Source organism: Zonotrichia leucophrys, chromosome 6 (genome assembly GCF_028769735.1).
Source record: "Zonotrichia leucophrys gambelii isolate GWCS_2022_RI chromosome 6, RI_Zleu_2.0, whole genome shotgun sequence".
Taxonomy (NCBI): Eukaryota; Metazoa; Chordata; class Aves; order Passeriformes; family Passerellidae; genus Zonotrichia; species Zonotrichia leucophrys.
Genome location: NC_088176.1, coordinates 21,015,017 through 21,040,173, shown reverse-complemented (window position 1 = coordinate 21,040,173; position 25,157 = coordinate 21,015,017). Strand labels below are relative to the sequence as shown.

General features: G+C 37.8%; 1 protein-coding gene across 2 annotated transcripts in view; it reads right to left on the bottom strand.

Annotated features, from left to right (window-relative positions):
• Positions 1 to 25,157, bottom strand: part of ADK (adenosine kinase) — a 265,612-nt gene that overhangs the window by 11,926 nt on the left and 228,529 nt on the right. For both annotated transcript variants that reach the window (XM_064716993.1, XM_064716994.1), the window contains exon 10: positions 6,243 to 6,329. In XM_064716993.1, the coding sequence (XP_064573063.1) occupies positions 6,243 to 6,329 (87 nt within the window). The remainder of the gene's footprint in view (positions 1 to 6,242; positions 6,330 to 25,157) is intronic.

Genomic DNA, 25,157 nt, shown 5'->3' with positions numbered 1-25,157 from the left:
TGATGGCAATTTCCCAAGGTATTTCACACAAGTATAAAAACCTTATAAAAATTAAAGACCACTATAAGTGGATGAAGTAGCTTCTGATATTATGCTCCTGCTGTTCAGTTAAGAACTGTTCCTAGCTCCTTCTACTCCTATTTCAATGAATCTAGAATGTTCTAGGGGTGGTGAATACTGGAAGGAGAGCAGCCCTTACAGCACAGATTTATACAGAGAGGAAAATAAAACAAATAACAGAAATATTCACTTTTAGTGTAAACAAATTCTTCAGTGTTCAAGAGCCCTAGAAATTTATTAAGTAGCTTTCTTTTTAATATAGTCACAAGCTTACTGATAAATTAGTATTCTGAAAAAAACATTCAAATTTGCCTCTGCTGAAAGCATTATCAGATCTTTTTGCATGTTTAGGACTCCTGGAATAGCCATATAGGAGCTATTCATAAGAGCTCATTCCTCACATGTGAACATGCTTCTATCTCCACAATGCTTGCATGAGAAATACATAAGGGACTTATTAGACAGAGTCATAAGTACAGTCCCCCTTTGCCCTGGAAGAGGTTTATTGCAAAAAGATGGAATTCCCACTCTTTGAGCTTAATTTTTTAATTCGGACAGCTCCTACTCTGCAGCCACCAACATCGCCCCCTGAAGATGATTGAGTCTGGATTTCCAGAGGAGTAGGAACTGGCACCTGGAAACTTAATACCAATAGGATTAAAATTCATAGGATCATAATACAATTTAGGTGGGAAAGGACCTCTTTAGGTCACTTGCTCCAGCTCCTGGCTTAAGGCAGGGTCAGCTCAGATGATATCAAATCCCATCAAGATGATTTTTTAATTTTAAAAATCATTGGATTCCTTCCATAAATGATGGGTGCTACAGAGCAACAGCATAAGAATTATTATGCTGATTTTAATTATGTTTCCATTTTATCATTATTACACTTGTTTAAATCCACCAGCTTCAGCCAAGGTATTCCAAAGCAAATCTAGTGTGTTCAGAAAACAGAACCAGACCTTTATTAAAAGAGGTTTCTGAATCAAACACTTAATAGTAGAGGAGTAATGATGGCCAAGTATTCTGTGCACTCTGTATTCTTTGTGAACCTGTACTTTTATTTCTTGTGCTGTGGTTTTATAGATACACATACACGTATGTTCATAATGTATTTCAAGAATGTTTCACATGAAATATAGTATTTCAATATTTCAATAATGTAGAAGTATATCAAATATTAGTTAGTTCTGAAATCAAAGCTGGATGTCACTCTATTGAAAATCATTTACCTCATGAAAAGAGGCTACAATCTGAACAGTGTGAGAACCTTTAGGCAAACTCCTACAAGTCCAAGGTCTGTATTTAATTTGCAGAGACATTTAGATTAGGATGGAAAAATAATGCTTGGAATTAACCTCTCTATTAAAGATGAGGAAATAGCTTTACTGAGATAGTTTGAGTCAAACAGAATCAGAAAGAGGGAAGTATCTTCAGTAAGGGCTGTGGTCCCTAAAGAGGAGATAAGGATGCCATGAGGCCCAGTCACAAAAGGACATATAAAAGAGGATGACTCCTCTTTTGCTGCTCTCCCTGTCTCTATCAGAGTAGTCGTCTGATAGCTGACACAGGAGCTGACCATCTCATAAGGCTCATGCTGGGCTTCACAAGAAAGAGGAAGAACTGCTTATTCTTGAAGAACGTGCACCAAAAAATTGTGACTGCAGCTTTCAAACTCTAGCTAGCAGCCTTATGAGATTCCCCAGCACATGAAAGCGCCAATGCCATTTTTAAATTGACAGGTGGTTTGAGCCACTGACCTCCCCTTTGATACTGACAGAGGCAAATTGCTATCAGCCCCTATCTGGCACTGTACAATGCTTAATGAAGAGCTCCTTCTACCCTGGGATTCGTTTTCCTTGAGAATGGTATAGCATCTTTATAGCATGGTGATAAGTAATACACACTTGCTGCAATCGTTCTGTCACTGCCTTATCAAGCTACTTGAAAATGATTTGTGGTTCCATTTCATACTCTAGTACTTTCCATGTAGTATATGACTAAATCATAGCAGATTATGAAGTCAATATATTTATATTGATGGAACCTGAAGAAACATCGATTTTACACCTTCTCCTATTCATTTGTTATGAACTCTGTACTCAGTTCCAGTGACTAGAGAGATTCTAGGGGAGAGATTTTGCAGGGAACAATGGCAGCAACTATCAGAACAGATGCTGATTGTTTTCATTAGTTACGGTGGCAATGACAAAGGGGAGTTCAAACAGAAGGCAAGCCTACTCTGGCTGAAGAGAGCAGGATGGCACAAAGGAAAGCATATGATGGTCAAACTGCTCATATTTATTGCCATTATCACTTTGATTATCATTACTGCAGTGCTTCAAACTGGGGCTGACCAGTAGTAAATAAATGTTAATTTAATGATCTCCCCAAACTCTACAAACTAAGGCTGTAATTTCATTAGGAGGACTTTTGTGGCATAAGCCATGCCAGCAAAGCTCAAGTGACTTTTCAATGTCATAAGAATCTGGAGGTAGAATTGCAACTTGAATTTATGGGTATTTCAGGGATTTATAACCAAATACCTGTGCTACTTCTGAAAACCACAAGAGGTGCTGAGATGCTACAAAGGAAACCATTATTGCTTAAACCTGTAAAAGGTAGCAGTGTTGCTGGTAAGCAATAAAGGCAGAACTGTGTTAGTGTTGTTTAGAGAAGTGTTTTTAGCATAAAGATACCTGCAGCAATTTTAAAATCCAGTTTCTTATTCATGCACTGCACCAGCCTGAGTGGCAGATGACTTGATGCCTGCAGTAAGAGGCAGGAAATTCAGAGATATTCCTGGTGCCAACTTAATAAAACCACGTTTCAACTGAAGAATGTGGTTTATTTCTTGCTGCTAGCTGTTGGGGTGAGCTAGTTCTCCTTGGAGGCTGGCAGCTTCAGAAATGCTGAACTCAGGAATCAACTCACAGAGTTACAAGTGCCCAAAAACTTTGTGCTTTAAACTTTGTCTTGACTTTAAGGTCTCAAGAGCTTCAGTTGTTAGTCTGGTTCTAGTAAAAAAAAACCCACACTGTTTTCTTTTTTTTCAGCTTTTACATGGAGAAACATATGAGGGGTGATTTACCAAGTTGGCATAATTATTGAGAAGGAATTTCCCTACGACCTGTGAGTTATACCTCTGGAAGAGAGTGCCTCTGTAAAAAGACCTTTCAAAACATGATAGAGTCCAACAAACCTCACCCTCTAATGCAAAATAAATCTTGTGTGATGGGGTTAGTTCTCATTATATCCCACATTCCCCTCTCAGCCAAGACACCTGCTGCAGAAAAACCACTGTTCAGTTGTGTTAATATACTGGTTCCAGAGAAGTATGGGAAACTTTGCCATGGGAGTCTTGTTCTCTTGCTGTTTGAATAAAAGAAATAGGTTTCCAGGAGGGGATATTGTCACACTGAGTGAACTCTTTAGTTAATGTATTAATTTTGAAACATTTTACTGCAAGGACACCGAAATCAAAACATTAAACGTCCTGTTGCCTAGATATTAACAACTGATAAAAACCTCAATCAAAGAAAGAAGCAGAAAAGCACTGAAGAGAATATAACTTTCCTGTTGTAAAAATTCTGTCAGGACAGTAACACTGCAGCTGGCTCAGTTCTAGACTGAATGCCAGAAGATTTGCATGTTGGGCAGTATTACCTACACTACTGCACAGGGCTTGCTGCTAAGAAGACATTCAAGAACTTCTCCAAATGTCTTCCAAACACACATTTTGAAAACACACAACAAGTGTGCCACAGATAAAATACAGACATTTCCCTCAAATGAAACACAGACCAAATCAAAGCCTATCCAGTCCAGTATCCTATTTCCTACATATGGGAAGGAAAATTAAGTGACCCCTTGAAGAAGGAGACCACAGTACATATAAGACTAGAATCAGCTGCGTAGCAAGACTGTTATGAGTCTCACTTCTCCCATCTGGACTAAACTCAGGAAAATCTATTTTCTGAGGAGAGTAAATGATCAATTTATTATTTATGGAGTGCTAGAGGAGAACTGAAATATCCCAGAAGCCAATGGAAGAACTCTGGATGGATATCCTAAAGTTCATGCTGCTTTGAGTCACAGGAGAGAGAAGCATGGTGCAACAGGAGGCTGAGCTCACACACTCATGCTCAGGTGTCTCACTGCAAGGACAGTTCAGACAGGTTTGCCATTACAGAGGAAAAACCAGCTGTGGTCCTTTCCCTGATAGTGAGGGAGAACTGTACAGTGCACTGGACTGCATTGTACTTCTGCCCCAATGAAAAAGCATCTGATGCCTCAGATGTTTGTGGGGCACCTGAAGATAATATACATCCATAAGCTGTGATACAGGACCTTTGCTAAGATTATCCCAAATATACATGATCTTGCTGTATCTTAACACTTAGAATGATAAGGGAGAGTTAATCTTTTAGAATATGTCCCTTCATCCCTCTCTTCCACAGCTGAGTATTGTGCACATCATTTTTCCCCTTTGAGAAAGGAATCTCACAACTGATCCAAGACCAGCCTGACAGGATGTGCCCCAACTCCTTACACTGCTGGTGGAAGGCAGTAGTTTGGAATAGAGACTGAACTGGTTTATATCAGTCTTGCCATTCAGGAGATTCTGATTAAAGTAAATGTTTTAGCCCTTCTACAGAAAACCAGCAGCTATGGCTGTATCAGGGAAAAGGATGTAATTTAAAGAGAAAGGCTTTTGAGCGTTCAATTATTAAATTTGATCTATTACATTATAAAACAGTTCTCAAAGCCCTGATTTAGTTGCAATATTCTTCCTGCAGCTAACATAGGAAAGAACAAAATTAGGATTCTTAAAACAAAAGTCCTGATTTCAAGAGGCCTAAACCTGAAGAACAGAAAATAAATACAACCTGAGATAAACATGGCAGACACATGAAAACAAAATAGGCAAGGCCTATTCTCTCTTCCCCCTCCACAAGAACAGCAGCTATCTGGCACAGCTGATAAACAGAGCAAATGCATACAAGGACAAGCACTTGAAGATGATCTTATTTATGTTATAGTCACTGTTACCTACTGGTTCAAATTCCGTCTTGTTTGTGATTTAGGAATAATAGACAGTAACAAGCATGCCCTAAAAGGTGTATGAATAATATGACCTAATGTGTTTCCCTCTATTTCTGTCCTTTTTGATTCATGAAAGCACTGAAGTAATGAGTAAAAACATTCCCATTCTTGGACAGTTTTAAGTATATACTGAACATTTCTCTTTGGTTTAAATGCTGTATTAAGTAAGGAAGGAATTACTCACTTGCTTAAGATTAAGCTTATGTTGAATATTTTGTTGAAGTGGGACATAATTCTGAAGCTTTAATTTGGTAACACACTGCCTGCTATCCCCTTTGTAGCTGCAAGACTAAGCCCTGCAATTCTATTTATAAAGTCGCTTTTGTAATATTTCCAGTAAATTAGTGACTAATGGAGCTCCTTACAGCTACTTCAGACTGGATATTAGAGCCTTCAGGATGCAGTAGTGCATCACAGAACTACATGGATGAAGGTTACAATGAATGACAGAAATCTTGGATTAGATTGAGTTTTGGCTTATATAGAATAATTTTTTAAACAGGCACAGACATAACATCCTCTTTTTTCCTTAGAGCTTGAGCCAAATAAAATAGTAAGTTTGCAAATGGATATTAAGCAATGCCAGATATTTTCAGGGTTTGTTTTAACAAATTAACCCTTTGCATTCTTTTCTGATGTCCAAATAATTGTATCGGAAGCAGATGTTCTACCAAAATTTACATGATCAGAGACATTATGCTCACTTATTAACATACTGTTTAATATTCACTACAACCTGTTTTAAAGAACAACAATGTGTTAACATTTAAGCCAGGAGGGATTTCTGTACACTATATAGTACTTGATGCAGTTTGTTTATGCAACAGTCTGACAGATACAATTAATCTCATGAAAACGACCAGAGTACAGCATAAAGGCATATTATTTTTGAAGTAATACAACACACTTTCCCTTTGGAAGTCAGAACTTAATTAAATCATATAACTTCAGGATGCAGAGAAAAGCTGTAAAAGAATGAAGCTTGTTCTGAAGGACAGCTGAATGAAAAAACAGTAAATTTTCTATAGAGAGAATAATAAGATAATCTCCAAACAACAGAAAGAAGTAAGAAATACCTCCAACAAATGCATCTCCAGCTCCATTGGTATCCACGATTTCACTCTGATCACTCACCAACACAGGGAAAGTAGTCACTTCATTTTCTGTAGAGAAAGGGAAGAATAAAACATGAGTTACTTGGCAATCTGACTTTGAAATGCACAACAAACAGGGAAAATCAAAACAATTCAAAACTATGACCTTTAGCATGATAATTTGGTTAAAAATAGATTTGGTTTATAATTCTGTCTGTATTTACTTCGTAGGAATATGGGAACACATTCAAAAAAGCCATAATTAGTGGGCATTTTCATTATTTACTCCCAGCCTCATTTATTTCCTCTACCTCCTAATACCAAGGAAAAGAGAAAAAGAGAAAGGAAAAGAGTAAAATAAAAAAAAAGTAAATCAGACAGGACGACATAAAACACCTGGGCATATTCACAAAACTGAGAAAAACTCATCCTGCCAAAACCAGTGCTTTCTACTAGTTGCAGGAAGGTGAGGTAGCCTCCAGAACGGCCAAGTACAAGCCTCCAAAAGATCAACTGAAACTGCTGCATTGTTAAAACCAAAATAGATGTGAATTAACTGAAATAAAGCTGTGAAATTAAAAGTAAAACAAGTGTAAATCAAAGTGCTTTCAAAGTATACCTTTAAAAAATCCATGTATGTAAGAAGCCTTGGAAATTACCATCTGACTAGATTTGGTTTCAAGATTTCAATGATTTCATTCTCTTCCTTAGTATTTATTTTAAAAACCCCAACTATTTCCTTCAGCTCCCTGCCCTCTACTGGCACTCATTAAATGTATTGCAATAGGTGGATACTCAGCATCTTCACCTCCAATTCACTGCCACACCACAGTTCAGCATAATTACACCACTTAGGTATGATAACTTTAGAGTTCCAGGGTTATAAATTTAATATATGCCACTAATTAATCAGCTATGGCTTTCCAGGTGGTAATGTCATAATGACGTGATAAAAATATAATTACCACCTTGTCACAATACCTTGTTAAAGTGTAAATTATCCCTGTAACAGAGCCAATGGAAGTTCTGCCTCTGGTAGTCAGTATGCATTAAACTGTCTCAGAGCAAACAGATTGTCCTTTGGCAGACAGCAGGAATTACAAAAAGGGGAGGGGGAAGAAAAGCCTGTCAACCAGTGAAAAGAAAAACCAGCAGAGCTGTTTTCTTTTAATTTTTGGTAAAAATAGAAATAAAATGGAAAACAGAGCTGCCAGTAGCTGAAACCTGGAGATGAGTAGTTTCTTCACTGTCCAGCAACAGAGCAGATCATAAAAATCACTCTTACACTGACATACACAGTAGCAAACAAGGAAACCTAGTTTGGAAGGCACATAAAGAATTCACAGTCTCAAATCAGGCAAGTCTGTGTATGCTGCAGAGGTACCAGAAGGATCCTGGTTTCTGTGAAATGCAGTGTATCAGCTCTACTGCTCTTCACCATCTGCTACTAAGTGAACCAGGCAGATATAATGATGCTGCCTCCAGAGGGAACTGTTGGCTGGCCCACCAGGAGGGGAGGGGAGCATTAGCAACAACCATCCATGAGAGGCAAAGGAAAAAGGGTAATGAAAAACATAAGATGAATATTCCAATTAAAGAACAGGTTTCAGTCAGTTCTCAGGGCATCCTACTCTCTACTCTGTTAAGAAAGCTATTTAGAAATGTGCTTCAGTGCTGTGTTGTGCTCTTAAGTCTTCAAGAGCAATGTTTTTTAGTAATTTTAACAGCATTCATTTGAATTGGAAATCATGAAAGAGAGGTCTTACATTAAACTCTGCCAGACAAGCAGAGTGTATTCATCCATTTCACAAGAAGGTGTATTGATTTGCTCTAGATAATACTAAAACAATGAACAATGTGCTAAGTCTGTTGAAGACACATTGTAATAAACTAACCTGCTCCTTCCCAAGTGTGCATGGGCACACACAGATGTTCCATGTTAAATGCACAGCAGACAATTGCATATGCATACAAATGTATGTGTTTGGGCACACAGAGTGAATAATGCACACTGTATTTTGAAAGCTGTAAATGGGGTATAGCATCAAATAAGATTCTATTCAAGCAAACTAGCACAAATGAAAGTTCTCATCATCATATTTTGCCTTTTTTTTCCTCTGTCTTGACTCCCTCCCTCAGCTCCCTCTAGTATGTGCAGGTAAGTACTGCACTAGGAGCTCCTATTTTATTCTTTCTGTAGTAGATATAATGATAAGTAACTGAATTAGTATAAAACCCCAAATATATTAGGAAAGTAAATTTTTAAAATTTTTCTTTTTTCTGGTCGCAGTTTTCCATGTCTGCCTGGGTAATACATTTTCTTTCTGCAATTTCCTATATATTTTCAAGCAGAGCAATAATCTCATCTTTTGAAGTACCAAAGTTTAAGAAGGAGCCAGCATGGCTTTGGAGCACATACTGAATTACAAAATATGACCATCTGCACATATCCAATAGGCAAATTATCTTTCTTTAACCTTATCTTTAGTTGATTCTAGCATAGTAGACTCAACTAAACTACAGCTGACAATAACATACACTGTAAGATCAACCAAAGAATACCAAAGTTCGGGGTTTTTATTCCTTTCCTTTACAATAAATGAAGTTAGAATTAAAGCTGCCATTAAATTACATTGCTGTGTCTGTGTAACAGCATCAAAAGAGCTAATTTCTCTTACTGATCTGTGTTTTGTAGCAACTAAACACAACAAGATGAATCACGATGAAGCAGAAGTCTCCATTCTGAGTATCCTTTTTTATTTTTTGTCAATTTAATATTGCTTTAACTTAATTTTTGATCCATTGTGTTATAAAAGTCTCAAATCCATCATAGCAGACGCTGAGACACCTTGGCTAGGTGCACCACTTGTCAGTGGCCTTGCTTTTCAAAGTCAGTTCTGATTTCATTCATCATTCTGAGAGCTTATGAAATAAAGAATAATTACATAAGTGTTTTGAAGTCCAAGTGCTGCTGCTCTGGGCATAAAATCCAGTGTTCTATTTTTATGTAACAAATATCTTCTATGATACAACATATTCCACTTGGATATAATTTCCTGGAAGCCCAAAATTGTGAGGGCAAATTGCAACAAGGTGTCTACAATTAGGGAAATTTTAGAAAATAAGCATTAATGAAATCTAAAATTTTGGGGCTTTGATTCAACTTTCAGTGACTTTACATTTGTCAGGAACTCAGCTCTTTCAAAATGACATAGAAATAATCAAACCCAGACATTAATGTGACTTCATAGGCTGAAGACAAGGTAAGTTCAGAGGTAAATCAGAAAGATAGAGCTCATTGGTTAATTTAGTTCTTGTTAATCTCTCACATTACATATATAAACAGGTGAAATCTCTATTTAATTTCCTAGGCAAAAATATATGCTAACATATCCAGTTTAACATATTACTGTAGGCAAAACAGTCTGGAGAGATAATAACTGGACAGCAATAGTAACTGAAAAAACCCAGTGCTCCTTTCATTCTAATACTCTTAAGCTCCAAAATGAATACAAGCCAATTTCACAATGTTAGCAGGAACAATCGAACTCTTATGATAGGTGCAAATACTACAGGTCTGTCTCTAAACCAAATTAGAATCACAGACTACATGTCTACTCTTAGTACAGTAATAAACACCAGCAAGCAATCGTTACATCCAATTAGGCTGAGTACTTTCCTTAACTGGGTCATTTACCAGTCTCTCTTGCTCTTAAAAGTAGATTAAATGTGTAAACTTACATTTAATTACCTGTAACAGAACTCTTATGGGCAACATGTTGGAGTGTCCTTAATTTTGTTTTAAAATAAAACAAAAGGAAGAAGGTAGACCTAAAATACATACAAAAAAGGTCTAGCTATTTCCTCAAATAATCTTTTGATCCGTGGGTTAGTAGAGGTAGTACAGATGCTTACAAGATGGAGCCACATTCATGTTTCTTTTGTGAGCTTTAACTTGTAAAATAAAGGAACAACTGTGAAACAGAATTCTGTCCCGTCCCCTCCTCACCTCCACCCTCTCTAGCTTCCCTTAGATCAGGGGCCAAATAAAAAAAAAAAAAAGAGATAAAAAGAAAAGAAAAAAAAAAGAGACAAGAAGAACTTAAAAGAACATAAAAACCTGAACCTAAAACCTATAAATGTTTCTGGGCAGCTGTAAGGTAAGAAGTAATGAGAAAAGTATTTGAAACCAGACCATATTGCTTAGGATGATTTTTAGGTCTCACCTGTCTCCAGAAGGTAAACCGCAAAAGGCTACAGGCTCTAAATCTCTGTATCTTCTTCAGCACATCAATACATCTTCAAAAACCCTCAGTACAGCAATACTTTCTCCTGTTTTGTTTGACAGTAAAATAATGCTGTGCTGTCCTTCACACAATGTCAGCACGCTTGCAAATGTCCATCAAAGAGACACTGCAGCTGCCCCACCCCACAAACACAGCCCTGGCCAAAGCCAAAGGCAATGTGGGGCAGGGCTGAACCCCAGCTAGGAATCCCTCACACCTGCAGCCATGATGTGCTCCAAACCCAGCACAGCTGATGCAGCCTGTCCCTTCTAAGCAAACAGAAGGAGATCTGCATTTGCAGGCTGGGACTTCCAGGAGCCAGCTCTGGACGGCCACTCTGGTGCTCTGGCACTTGGTGGGAGTGTGTTGAGCTGGCCTTGCTTTGCACATCAACACCTCCTCCCTCCACCAGCTAGGTCTGTGCACTGTGGGCCTCGTGCTGTAGCTATGTAGGCCTGTCAGAAAAAGAGGGAATCTCTTTGTGCCATTCAGTGGAGTTACAGCACGACAAGCAAGATTCAAGTCAGCCACACGCTTTGTGGGATCTTTCTATCCAGTATTTTAAAGGTACACAATAAATGATGCTGTATTTTACTGAATCCTATATGTACCCAAGGAATCTTTATAACTAGTAATGCAGCAGTTGTTTATTCTTTATTGCTATAATAAACAAATGACCCTAAACAAGTTACAGAGCAGTTGTCATTCATAATGTTTTAGTATGTCGGTAAATATTAATTGATTTCCATAATAAAAACCCCAATAAATGGGTTTCTTTAGCAATGGAGCTAAAATTCTCTTTGCAGTTTGCTAAGCAAAAGTGTTGATCAGGATGCAAAGTGCTGTCCCTCAGAGACAGCTAGTTCATTTTCAGTAGAAACAGAAAAGGAATATGATGCCAAAGACTTCAAATCTCCTGTGGCTCTAGTCATAGTCCCATAGATACCCGTAGGGGAAATGACAGTGTGCAGACCCCATTTTCCTCTGTCCTAGGAGGTAAATGAGACTTGTCTTTCCCTTATAGCTCTCCTCAGACATACAAATTGTACCATTATCTGGTCAAGAGCATTTTGATTCAGAAGCCTTATTTGTAGCCTCTCACTGAAGTGTGATTCATAGGATTAGAGTTAATAGGGGAAAGAAGGTTCATCTGAATCAACTTGTACACTCATACACATCAACTATTAGCAATGATGTAAAATTAAACACTATTTTTGCACACAGCATGTATCCTCTGAACCTACACCCAATTCTGTCTGCAATCCTGTTAATTCAACATCACTCCTTTGAAATAACTCTTGATTTAGATCAGAACAAGATTGGCCTCAGAACTCTGTAAATAGTTACAGCAATTATAAGAAATGTAATAGCATTGACTAATGGCTTGTGAACATCTTCTAGGGGTAAAAATTTGTTTTGTTTACTTTATCGAAGGTGTGGGGCACACTTAAATGTCATTATTTTCTATATCTCACTGCCAGTTGAATCTCTACTTTATTTCTCATATTAAATAATTTTTAGCAAAGTAAACATAACACTTTGTTTAAAAGATGGGGAAGAAAGAGGTCAACAGAAAATACTAGTTCTGCTTGTTTGTTGCTAATAAAACATTTTAAAAAATATATACGTGTGTATATATATATATATATATGGAAAAAGTGCCCTAAAGAACAAGCTGCAGAATTTTTCTGGCATGTGTCACAATGTTTAAGGTTTAGAATGGCAATGAACTCTGTTGAAAAAGCCTTTTGAGCACACAGGAGTATTGCCATTTGCCCGGCAGGCACTGATTTCAGAGGCAGCTGAAACTGCGCCCACTGAACTGCCAGGACTGCGCTGCTCTAGCTCAGCAGGGCTGCTGGAGACAGAAGGTCCTGCTCAGAGCTCCAGCCTCTCCTCTGCCTTCTGTCTGGGCTCACCAAGGGCTGGAGGACTCAGGAAAGACAAGGGGTGTGATGTCACAGGCACCAAAATCACGAAAAGGTTCTGCAGGTATTTATTTCACTGCTACAACACAATGACTGTCTGCAAGTACTATGAAGAGCTCAGATCAAAATCAGTCCTGAAGACAGGAGAGATGGGTTACAATAAACAAAGCCCATCAATTGTATGATCCTGGTCTCTATGAAGAGCAAGCTCTACCACAGCGAGCTGAACCACACCAGTGAGCACAGGGTGACACAAAACCACATCTGGCCTCGGATATTAACAAATGTAAGTATCTCTCCCTGCACTGTAAATCCTACATGCACTGCTCTGGGCACTGTACATCTTAGTTGATCCTCACATGTAAAATACCAAGCCATACAACTCCAGCATTATTTTTTTGAACTGTGTACAGGATTAGAAATACAAGCAAATCTATTTCTATTTGTAAATAGGTAGCCAAGACTCATGAACACTCACAGATGCTGAGAGCTGGAATGTCAATGTCCAGTGTAAGGAACCCATCCCAAAGGTGTGTCTGGGTTACAGGGACACGTTTTGCTCACATGCACTCTTCAGCCTTCTGAAGTGTGGCTATGAGGACTGTGCAAAAATGAGATCTCTAAGCTCAGAAACCAGACCATGTGTGCATACACTGACCAACACACCAACAGGAAACATGTATGCTTGTACTTCACTTTGTGCTATTCTACAGATGTATTTTAAACCACTGCACAGCTAGGCCACCAAAACACTGTCCTATGGGAGAATCTTCTGACAAGTACCAACCTATAAATCATGTCAATGCAATTCCTACTCAAAAGCTTATCAGGGCATTGGCTAAAAACAAAACAAAGCCAAACTAAATAAGAGAGAGAAAAACATATTATAATTTGATTTTGAGTAGGACAAAAACTGTATTCTGCCTCACATTTTTCATACATTAAGCATATTGCCCTAGCGGGGTAAACACACCTGTCAAAACTTGCAAGCTTTCTTAGCTATACCTCAGTTTCAGAGTGGTGAACACAGAAATCACATCATTTAAATAAATGCCATGTTACATGACAGCTTTTTTTATGCTACACGATAATCTGAGAAGCATGGGTTGTCAGTGGAGGCAGAAATGGGCCCAAGGCACTTCCATTTCACTTGAGCATCAGTAAGACTGAAAAGAGAAGGAGTGAGCATTAGGTCACTACAGAGCAGCTCTGAAGGAGATTTTTCTTCTGGGAGAATTTATATTTAGTTTCATAAATAAAATCAGTCCATTGGAATGAGAGAGACAGCCTTCCTTAGATATATTACTAAAAATAAGTTAATGTATATATCTGCTTCTCCTTGAAAAAAAAATTTGTTACTAGCTGAACATTGATGAGGTAGCTATACCACTGAAATTCCACAGCACTGCCATTAAAAATTCAGATTACATGTAGAAATTTCAATTTTTCACCCTTTTATCTCAGAGTTCAGCTCTAGAATTTTACAATTTTTTTTCTTCTCATTCTATATTTGTAAGCTCCATGTTGCCTTTAATTAAGATCTCCCAAGACTACTTGTTTGCTTTTGAAGAATAAAACATGCTTACTAAATTAATTTTATCAGACTTTAGCAGGTTTTAAATCTATTTAGAAGATGTCACTGCAATGGAGGCCAAAATTTATTCTAAGGTCAATGAGGAAATATCCTACTCTTAAAATGCCAGTTGAAACAGAGAAATTCGGCTGTTTTTAATGGAATTCTTTAAGGGTTATACCAGCCTAAGATAAAAATCTGGCCCAAAATAAAGGAGCTTATTTTTCCCCTACGTTAGTTGCAGATAATTTATTAGATAATTATATCTTTTAAATATATATATATATATATTTTATATATATAAAAATACTCTGAACTATGATCTTTGTAGTATCATGTTACCAGTTTAACCATTGACATAAACAGGATGGTAAATCTATCACCTTTTAAAAATAACATCACACACATTTTGATGTAAATTATGCACCCCTGAATTTTTACAGTTATTGACTACGCAGTGGATTAAATTAATTTCCACACAGTTACTGTAATATCAGCTTTGAAAAAGAGTTTCTGGCAAGAGCTCTTGGATCATATGTTTGTGTAGGAAGGCCTTTAAGGCATTGCAGTCCCCCCATATATGTGCACCCACAAAGGTAACCCAACAGGCTTTACAGGGCATGCACTGTCATTTCATGTAAACCCCAATGCTTTAAAGTCAGGCTGCTTGACAAAAGCAAAATAAGTAACCTAGGAGAAAAATCAGAATTGTCCAGCCTCTGTCTCTGCAGAACATTGTCAGACTCCTATCACTGCCTGTCACTCCTGGTTACTTTTCCTTTAAGCATTAATTTGCTGAATACTTCAAATTTAAGTGATTCCAAGATAATACCCAAAATGACACACTTATCTTTTTAGAAGCAATAAAACATTTTAAGATTAATCAAACTTCAGTTGGTGCCTACAGGTGAGTTCAACTCATGATCTCTGTAATATGTATTATTCTTATATTGTCAAGATGACCACCAAGATACGTTCTAGAAGTAAAAGAATCCTGCTCTGAGGAGTTTCCAATCTGAAAAGCAAGGTTGGTAAGCAAGTAAATAGATGTGTATAAGCAAAATATGGAGACTCTGCTGATACAATTAAGTTATAAAAAGTTATGAAAAAAGGCAAGAAGCAGATACTGCTTTAAAAATTGCAGAGACATGCAGGAAAAACTCTGGTTAGCCTACAGAGTGAGATAATTTGAATTGCAACTCAAAAATGTGGAAAAAGATGGAAAATATTTGTTATTTGTTGCTTTTAGAAGCATTTCAGCAGAAAACATATACTTAATGGCTATTTAGACAGTTTCACTGCTTTTTTTGGCCATCTTTTCCTAGAGGAAATAAAACCAGATTTAAAAGGAAAGATGTTAATATTTTTAAAGAAAAACTTTCCTTTCTCTGTGGTAACAAATATAATGCCTGAAACTCTCAACTTGCCAAATTCGTCTTTTACCAAGCTTCTACTCATCTTTGTCTAATCACTTTTCCTCTTTCCCCACATCCTTTGCCATCACCTGTTGATTCTTGTTGATTAAAGCAACGACTGAGGTGTCTACTGCTGACCAGGAGGCTAATTGTTGCCAGTGATCCTGGCACAATCTGGATTTTTACTAACACAAACTGAGAAGGCTTCATTCTTCTTCCACATAAATACAAATCTGATCTTGTTGCTGCTACTCAGTGGTAACAGTCGGGAGCAGACGGTGCCAGGGAGGAACAAAGCTGCTTGGAAGCAGACTAATGTTTGGAGCAGGAGTCTCTGCTGGATGCACTCATCAAACTCGACTTTTGAGCCTGTATTGATTTATTCAGCCAGTCTCTTATTTCCTTTCTGCTTTAATTCTTAACTACCTGTGCATTTGCACATTCAGGATGAAAGAGGAAGAGTGGTGCTCTCCTCCTGCAGCTCAGAGCTTTCTGAGCAGCCTCTGGTTCCCAGGGAGTCCATGGTGCTCCCCTCGATGGAGAGGGGCTGTCCCTCCCCACTCATGTACCTGACTCCAGCAAAGGGTGAGCTTCAAGCCTAACCTGTTCCTAGAGTTTGCCTTGGCCTTAGAGAGCCAAACCTCCTTTCTCTTTTTTATCAACTTCTAACATACTTTAATTTTTGTACACATTTCCCTCAGCTATTGGAGAGCACAGCTTCACATACTCTCACCTTCTAAAGCAGTGCAGTGTCTCCTCCAGAAGCCAACACACAACACATATCACAACACAGACATCAAATATGCTTTACTTTGTCCATCCAAACATCTGTTTTGACTGCCCACACACAAGACCATTTTATGTTTTCTGTATGTTACTTTTCACAACAAAATAACTATGCTCTGATTTTTGAAATGTTTAAGCTATCTAGACAAGCAGGAAATAAAAATCAATTCTTAGGTTCTTTTATAATATCTGGTTTTAGCCAAGTATAAAAATGGCAGTGCAAAAGGCAGATACTTATATTTCATGATGTGCCAGAAATTAAAAGAACTGCATTTTTAGCATTCTACTAACTAAAGTGTTTATTGCTCACAAAAGGATTTTCATATTTTTGTACCAATTTACAGCAGACAATAGGTGTTGTAATGTAATCCACTGCAATTGTAATTTTTGACCAAATTGCTGTTGATAAATAATGCAAGTATTACGTTATTAAATTTTTTACAATTAGGAGACTGAGAAAGCTGTTTATTGCCTTCCGTTCTACCCTCTGTTAATAAGATCGTTGTTGCAGATGTTCATGTGTGCTGCATTGATGTTTAATGGTGCATGATGCTCTAGGTGGTTCCCATAACCTTGCTTTGTCTACTATGAGCTGACTCAATTGATATGATAATAGAGAAAAGAGGTCTGAAACAAGCTGGGCTGTACTGGCACAATTTGCATAACCTTTAAATTTGCCATCACTTGATAGCCAACTGCTCCTAAAAATTCTTATTCAGTTGTCAGCGAGGACAATGTACTGTACAAACAGCATTCTGCACTTGGACAGGTGCGGAGGGAAGAGAGGGCACGCACTCTTTGCTGCACTGTTGTATTCTATCAAGAAATGTACTTATTATCAAATTTATACAGCCAACAATTTGGAGTACAGTTCTGAAGTTCCATTTTTGATCAATTGCTATTAGACACAACGCATGGCCTGGCATCTTTTCAGGTTCACAGTACAGTATCACAGTGTCACATTACAAGGGACATAAATATTTGGTTCCATAGACTCCCCTCTGATTTAGTTTTGACTGCTAATCCCTGGGGCAGGCAGAAGAATCAGGACGGATTAGGGAGGCAGTGGGGGGCACAGGGTAGTGAACTACAGCAAACAAAATCAGTGTATGCAGCCTCCCAAACTTTAAATCTGCTGTCAGACTGCTCTGTGCATTCCTTTTGAACGAACATTAGTGTTATATCATTCAGTAGGTATAGCCAAAACAATATAAAACCAGTCCATGTTTACCCTATTCACTAAATCTGCTGTCTGTATATACTCTATGCCAGGTCTGCTTACTTCACTGTCTTTATTATTCATAACAAAGAAAACAGGGTGAAAATGAGACAGAGCCTACTTTCATTCACATGGGATCAACTACATAAACATTATTTTTGGCATCCAGAGGTTTATATCCTAACTGCCACTTCACAGTCTGTAATATGCTCAGGTGTGTCAAGGCCAGGTCATTGGTATCACACTGACAAGCACAGCCTATGTGTCACATATGGCATTTAAATAATTTCCACTTTGCATTATCTCTAAGACCTACTGTGGAAACATAGATCATAAAATCTCACAATTCCACCTTTAGACAATTAACCATTTCAAAGCACTCCAATTAGCCTTCCACATGCCCTCAAAGTTCATTCTAGACATTTTGTCATCTTGCACAAAATAAATTCCAAGTCCCCAAAGTCAGGCAAAGCAGGACCCATTCAAATCCCCTTTGTCTGCTTTTTCTGCTGTCGAGGATCTCTGCTCTGTCCCTCCTGGAGCTAAGGATTTGTCCTCCATTCAGCCATCTACTTCCCACAACTTTCATTGTCTGAAATTGGATGCTACAGTAGAGAAACTTCTAATCAAAGGGTCAGTTCCTGCAGTTAATTTTCATCCAGGGACACCACACATACCCACATTTTACTCTCCTTCCACTCTGTGCAATTATTATACAGAGACTATTTGAGCAGGTGAAGATTAGAGGCTTGAAAACATAAGTTCCATCATTTATGGCAAAAGCATGACACAGATAGCTACAATTTAAACTTTTCTACAATGTCCATTCAACTGTAATCACAAGATAGGAAATAAAATCTCTAAATTAAAGATGATGGGCTACCAGAGTCTGTAGGGCACCTTCTGAGCACAGATATGCTGTTCAAACTCCTCTGTGATGATTTGTTATGAAGTGAACTGCTGCCAAGTAAAAAACAGGCTAACACTGCCAAAATAATGGAAAAAATATCTCCTAGAGAAGATAATCTGCCTAGGTGCCAGTGGTCAAAGGGTGCAGTTTTTGTGCCCCTCACTTCTACCACACAAAGACCTCCGGGTAAAATGTGTTATCAAATCTTTCAGCTCACATGAAGTTTGCTATCTCTATAACCTCTAGGTAAACTACAAAAATTGAATCACAGATTCCAGACAAGGTACAACACACATAAAGACACATGAATCAGTATAATCCATTAATATTCATGAATGTTTTAAGTTCTCCAAGACCATAATCAATAGCCAATGAAGTTAATGAGATCTTTCCATTGATTTCAGAAGACACAGGCTTCAGCCTCAGAGACAGCAACATCACATTCTCTCAAGCACTCCAGCTGATAACATACACTTTGCTAATTTGCCTCTTCCCACCCAGAATTTCAGGAATAAACAAGAGATGCTATCTTATTTCAAAGTGGTTTTGTGGAATGAGCAATATACCATCATAAAGGTCCATATGGAGCATTTAGTATCTTTAACTGAAGAGCAGTCAAGACCACATAGCTACCCATGTTGTTAATGCCAGAATGAGATCCATAAATAAGATCTGTTATTTATTTAAGGAAACACAAAAAAGGCCTGAATGTGTCATCCTACCAAAAGGTTGAGATTTTGTTTTGCTCTAACTTTGGTTCCTGGAAAGCAGTGAATCTAACTCTTATGTCTTCTAACAGATGGAAGCCCATCCAATATATTTAAAGATTGATAAGTAGAGTTTTTACTTCAAACTGGCCTTGACCTTGGGCAGTGTGACATTATCTGAAAACCATTAATGGTCTGAAACTAAAGGAAAAGCTCATTAATAAAAGCAAAACCATACAAAGGTACAAAGGCAAAACAAAAAACCAACAACCCCAAAACAACAACAAAAATGAAGTTTTATTAAAACTATTGATCCTGACCTAGGGCATTACAGACATTGATCTTCCCACATCTCCAAAGGAAAAAAACAACTTAAGCCAACAAATTATTGATCTATTATGAAACCTGCTGAACAAGCCATACATTTAATTTCTTACAATGAAAAAAATAATCACACCAAATTAGGATACTGAGAAAATCTATTTCTAAAAAATTATTGGTAAAAAAATACTATTGGATTAATTTCATAAACCAGACATCCTGTTAGTATGATTCAACCCTAAAATGTTGGGAGGTGAGAAGTGTAAGCACTATAAACCTTTAAAGCACAGGTTTCAGATTTCAACTCATTAAAGCACATGTTCTTAAGGAGAAATGGCAAGTGTCCAAACCTGAATATTGCAGGAACATCAAATGACTGCACAGAAAAGGACAGTGGTGAACTTTAAACTTAAAGCATGCATTTAATTAAAAGTGTCTAGGATTATTATTTTCTATGAAGCAGAATACTATAGATTTGGATTTTCTTCAGTTTTTTCAAAAACTCAGAAAGATATATTTAGACTGACATAACATTGTAGATGTAGGGGCAGTCACTGAAACACCAAAAGTCACCAGAATTCCCTGTTTGGTGTACAGGGAGACGGGTGGGCAGGGGTGGGCAGGTAGGTAGGTAGGTGGGTAGGTAGGTGTTATTTTCAGAAAACAGGGATCACCTTCACAAAGTTGCATCAATTACATGTATATGTGAAAAGCACAAATTAAATTTGGAAGGCTGTTCCACTTCCAGTGCTTCACAATTACTGATTCTGCTGTTTCCCCATCCTTTCCAGTTGAGTTCTATAATAAAATTGGTGGTTTTCAGCATAAGAGAAAATAGAGTTTGTTTTCCTTATGTAGCTCTGTCCCTGTATTCTTTGCTTTTTGCTTTGCAGACATCATTCTACAGCATTATCAGCCAATGCTGAAGCTACTTCTATTCCAACTTGGAACTTGATTCTTTGCTGCTAGATGGAAATTCAAAACAAAGCACCATGTTTAATGCCTCATTCCCCTCCACCAAAACCACTGCAGTTTAGAGGTACTTTCTTTCCAGAAAGAGAATGCTTATTTGGGATTCAATGGCCCCTAAATCAGTATGTTACTGTAAATTCCTTCAATCTTGCTCTCCAGAGTCAAGCAAGAAAGTGCTGAAGTGATTTAAGGGGTTGCCTTACCAAAATCCCCCTGCCTAAGTCCAGTTTCAATGTTAACTGCGTGTGCCTGCTCTGGGGTAGCATCTCCTGCCTAGATATACCATTTCTGAGGGAGCAGTGCTGCAGGCAGTCTTCTTGTGAGGTATTTAAATTAATTTGGGATAGTAAAAACAAAAGCCGAGAGTGAAGAATGTAAGTGTCCAAGATTAAAGGGCTATAGAATTCTTTGTCAATCAATGCAAAAAAGGTGCCCATTTAAAAAATGATCTAGCTTTAAATACACAATGATGGGCTCTAAACCACAAATTACCACACCATAAAGAAAATTTGAAGTCATAACAGATAATTCTATGAAAATGTCAGATCAATCATAAGTGGCAGCCAGAAAAGCAAGAAACTGTTAGGAACTATTAAGAGAGGAATACAGAACAAAGAAAACAACAAAATTAAGCCACTTTGTAAATTCCTCAGGAACCTGCAAGCTGAACATTCTGGTCCCCCACTCACAAAGACTAAGCAGACCTGCAAAAAGGTGCAGTGAAGGGTGGCTCAGTGTGTCAGAATTATGGATCAAACACAGAACAAGTTAACAGAATACAAAAAGAGTTTGGAAAAAAGACTAGTCCAGGGGAGGTAAGCAAGACTTCTTCAAAATCAAAAGTAAAAAGCCACTGTACATGAAATGCTTATGGACTGGCCAAGCAGGATGTATTTCTTCACATAACACAGTCTCTGTGACACTCCTTATCACAAGACATGTATAATAAAATCCTATTCTGGCCTATTCAGCACAAAGACAACATCTCTAGTTCACAAATCCCCAAGCAACATTTTGCTGGAGTGTAACATGGAACTATTACTCCCGATTTGCTCTGGTTTTATCCTCTTTCCCAAGTTCCCAAATGTACTGTTGTACATTTGCAAACATCACGTAAGAGATAAATCTTTGATCTGCCTCCGTCTTGTTTCTACTCTTTCACTCTGTATTGCCACTCCAATATCATATAATTTCTACTACCTAAGCAGTGGATTTAGCTATTAATAGTTGTGTCTCCAAGAATTCTTTTTAGAATTACAGTATAAAAACTCAATTCCTAAATCTATGTATCAGTATCTGAGACACAAGCACAGAAATTCTTCCTTGGAAGAATAAATACAGGCCAGTTCTAAGGAAGAGAGTAGGGGCCCATATTTATTGTCATTTAACAAACATGCATTTTTCTACAGCCTAATTTTTCCTCAGAATTATAGAATGTAAACTCATTGTAGCACCTGAAAATGAAGCTAGGTTTGTTATTCCTTACTCCTGGTGATTATACACAAATAAGGGATTTCCCACCTTACTCTCAATTTCTGGGCTAAATTGCTGTATTGACACAGCAGACCACAGAAGAATCCTTTTCTTAAATCAATATGAAATTACTGAAACACACACATGTGCCTACTTACATATGCGCATACCCATTCTTTGAGGTGCAACACTTGGTACACTTTTAAGTGCAGTCAAGATACCTGTATCCAGGAATTTAGGTTTTAATAATGTGTTTCACCTCTCCAATAAAATGTTCAGTCTTCCACTCCCATGCAGCATAAAAGCCTGAATGGTCTCAGTTACAAAAATATATTACCAGCTTTTCTATCCATTAATCCCTACCAACAAATGCTAATTATTAATTTAGATTTTTTGGTTTCATAAAACACAAAAAACCTGATTATTTTGGGCTTTCTGGCCTACTTGTTAAGCCATTAGGGGACTAAAATGTCCCTTTTTTTTTTCCCTAAACCCACTTTTGTTTTTGAAATTATCCTTTCTATTTATGAATATAAATGTATAGGGAAGAGTGAAAGTGTGTAATTTTGTGAAAAAGAGAGCACATGCTAATAAAGCTCAGCTGCTGTTTCCCTGGGTCCAAGGTATGACTCTGGAGTGTATAAATGCATAGGAAGCCTAGTTGATAAAAAAAGGGCAAGTCAAGGTTTTTCTGTCTGGAAGGCCAAGCAGGAAAGCTGTAAGCAAGGAAAAAAAAAACCAACATCTTTTCTTGCTTCTTAAAGAAGAACACATTATCCTCAAGAACTTACAGAAGAGGAGCTGCAAACAGACCCACCATAAAATGTCAGCAGTGTCAATAGTATGAAATACTTCTCTGTTTTACAGGTAGATTTACAGGGTAACATGTTGGTCTGGGACTGCAGCACAACCTGACAAAGAAAACCTACTGACCCCTGTTTAGAGTAAGCTACATGCTTGAGCATCAGCCCTCTTTATTCCTCTCAAAAAGCATACCCCATCATGCTATTGTGATCTAAGAATGGCTCTTAAAATCTCTCATTGCACACCCAGAATGTGATAAACCTTCTTAAAAGAAGGGTTTTAAAAAATCTTCTAAAATACTTAAGATCTAACATACTTACAAAGTAAAAGGAGTTTCATAATTCACAAAACATACTATAATTTGTCATTATTTTAATTAAGATCAGGTTTTAGTTCTATTCAAACATAGCAAATTTTAATTTGTGAGCATATCCGCATATATAACAACAAGAACAGCTGTACTGGGTGACACCAACACCCATTGAGCTCAGTTTTCTGTTTCAGATATCACATAGAGGCAAATGCCCACTATTTCTTCAACAACAAGAGCTTGGTAGGCAGGCTCCAAAATTTGGTAACATTGCAATTTTATTGTGACATATTAACTTGGCTACACTGCACTGACTTTAATTTATGGACTAGATCAAACAACAGTGATAACACAAAAATCTACAGAACTGTTTCTGCATGCACTATGTGGTAGGTGCACTAATGAAGTTTTAAGATGAACTTCTCTCTTTTTACCACATTTGCCCAGACTGCTAATAGATTTCCTGAAATATCTCAAGTCATATGTCCCAAAAAATGAAGATTTAAGTAGCTAGCAAGCCCAACCTGGCTTTAATGCTTGAATCCTTAGAAAAATCTATTTTTCACTGCCATAGTCTAGCAAATGAGGTTATTACAAACATGCCCTTAAATAGAGGTGGTTCTGCAAACATCAGAGGGGAAAAAAGAATGGAAAATTCTATGTTCACCCCTGAACATGCCAGATTTCATCATTCATAACTTGAAAAATGCTGAATTGATTTTCTTTAAATTTGGATTGTTTTTCTTTCCTCTATTAAAGCTATAAAACAAGCCAAGTTTAAAGTTTGTAGTTTCAGCTGGTCTTGAATTATGCAAATATTTCAATATAAAAGCATTTTCCATTGCTGAACTGATTTTGCTCAGACTTTCTGAAGATTTCCTTCTGAGCCAAGACCAGTCATAAAATGTATCTGACTAAAAGCAATTTGTTTAAAACTGTTATAAGCAACTCTGACAAACATTAGAGCGCACATATAGATAGGACATCTATGCTCCTACCAGAGCTTGTGATTTTTAGTGCATTTCTTAAAAGCTCCAGCTGCTGAAACCAAGAGACTGCATATGTTCAATAACTTCTCCTGCTTATGTATATTTCTTGTAGCTATAGAAGAAAGTCTTGAAATGTGAAATGTATCCTGCAGGCTTAGTCAAACCTCAAAACTCAGTCAAATCTGGAATCTCAGGCCTGCTAAGAAGGATATCATGGAACAAGGCTGTGGTAGTGGGATCAGAGTCTTGATAGCCAAGTAACTCCCAGGACAGCTGAGGAGCATCTGCACAAGAAATTAACCCAATGCTGCTCCTTTCCCTAAGTATAATCCTCTGTGCTGAAAGCTTTTGTCACAGGTGTCTCTCACAGGCTGGTTTTTCCAAAAGAGTTTTATCAAAATTCAGTCATGTTGGGGATCAGTGATAGAGAGAATTACAATCTTTTTGTCTGTGCTCATTCTTAAAGTCACTGAGAATGTCCAGCACCCTCCAAGTTTTTCAGTTAAAAAGATGAAATTCAACATCACCAAAAAATGCACCTCTGGCTGCCCAGAGGTGTTGCAGATATTCCCAGCCCTGGAAGCATTCAAGGTCAGGCTGGACAGGGCATTGAACAACTTGTTCCAGTTGAAGATGCCCTTTCCCATTGTGGGGGGTAGGACTAGGTGACCTTTAAAGGTTCCTTCCAACCCAAACCATTCTACAATTCTATGACACGGAGAGGAAAACCTCAGACTACAAAAATTTCTTTGTGCTCTGTGGAGTCTTATTAGAAGGTGACAGTTAATTAAGTCAACGCTTCATCTGTCACAGCTCCTGTATGCCAATCCTAAACACTCCTTTCCTTCCCTCTAAAACACACTGATCACACTCAGATTGAATTTGAGCTTGCCTCTTCCTTGCAATGACAGAGAACAGGAAGGAAGGGGAGAGAAAAGGGGCCTTGGGGCTGCAGTACTGTGATGGAGCAGATATGAACAGACAGCAGAAAGACCCAATGCACTCCAGGATAAAGACAGAGAAATTTTTCCTCTGAAAACACAAATAATTCTGACAGCCAAAGAAAGTGGATTGACAAATGGGAATGGCTTAGATTGAGACTGCTGATGTAGTTTTTTATTCTTACTGTTTCATTGATCTGCTCCAGCTGCATGGACCTCTAAGCTGCCTGTCAATCCATACCTGACTTCCTACAGCTTGCGGT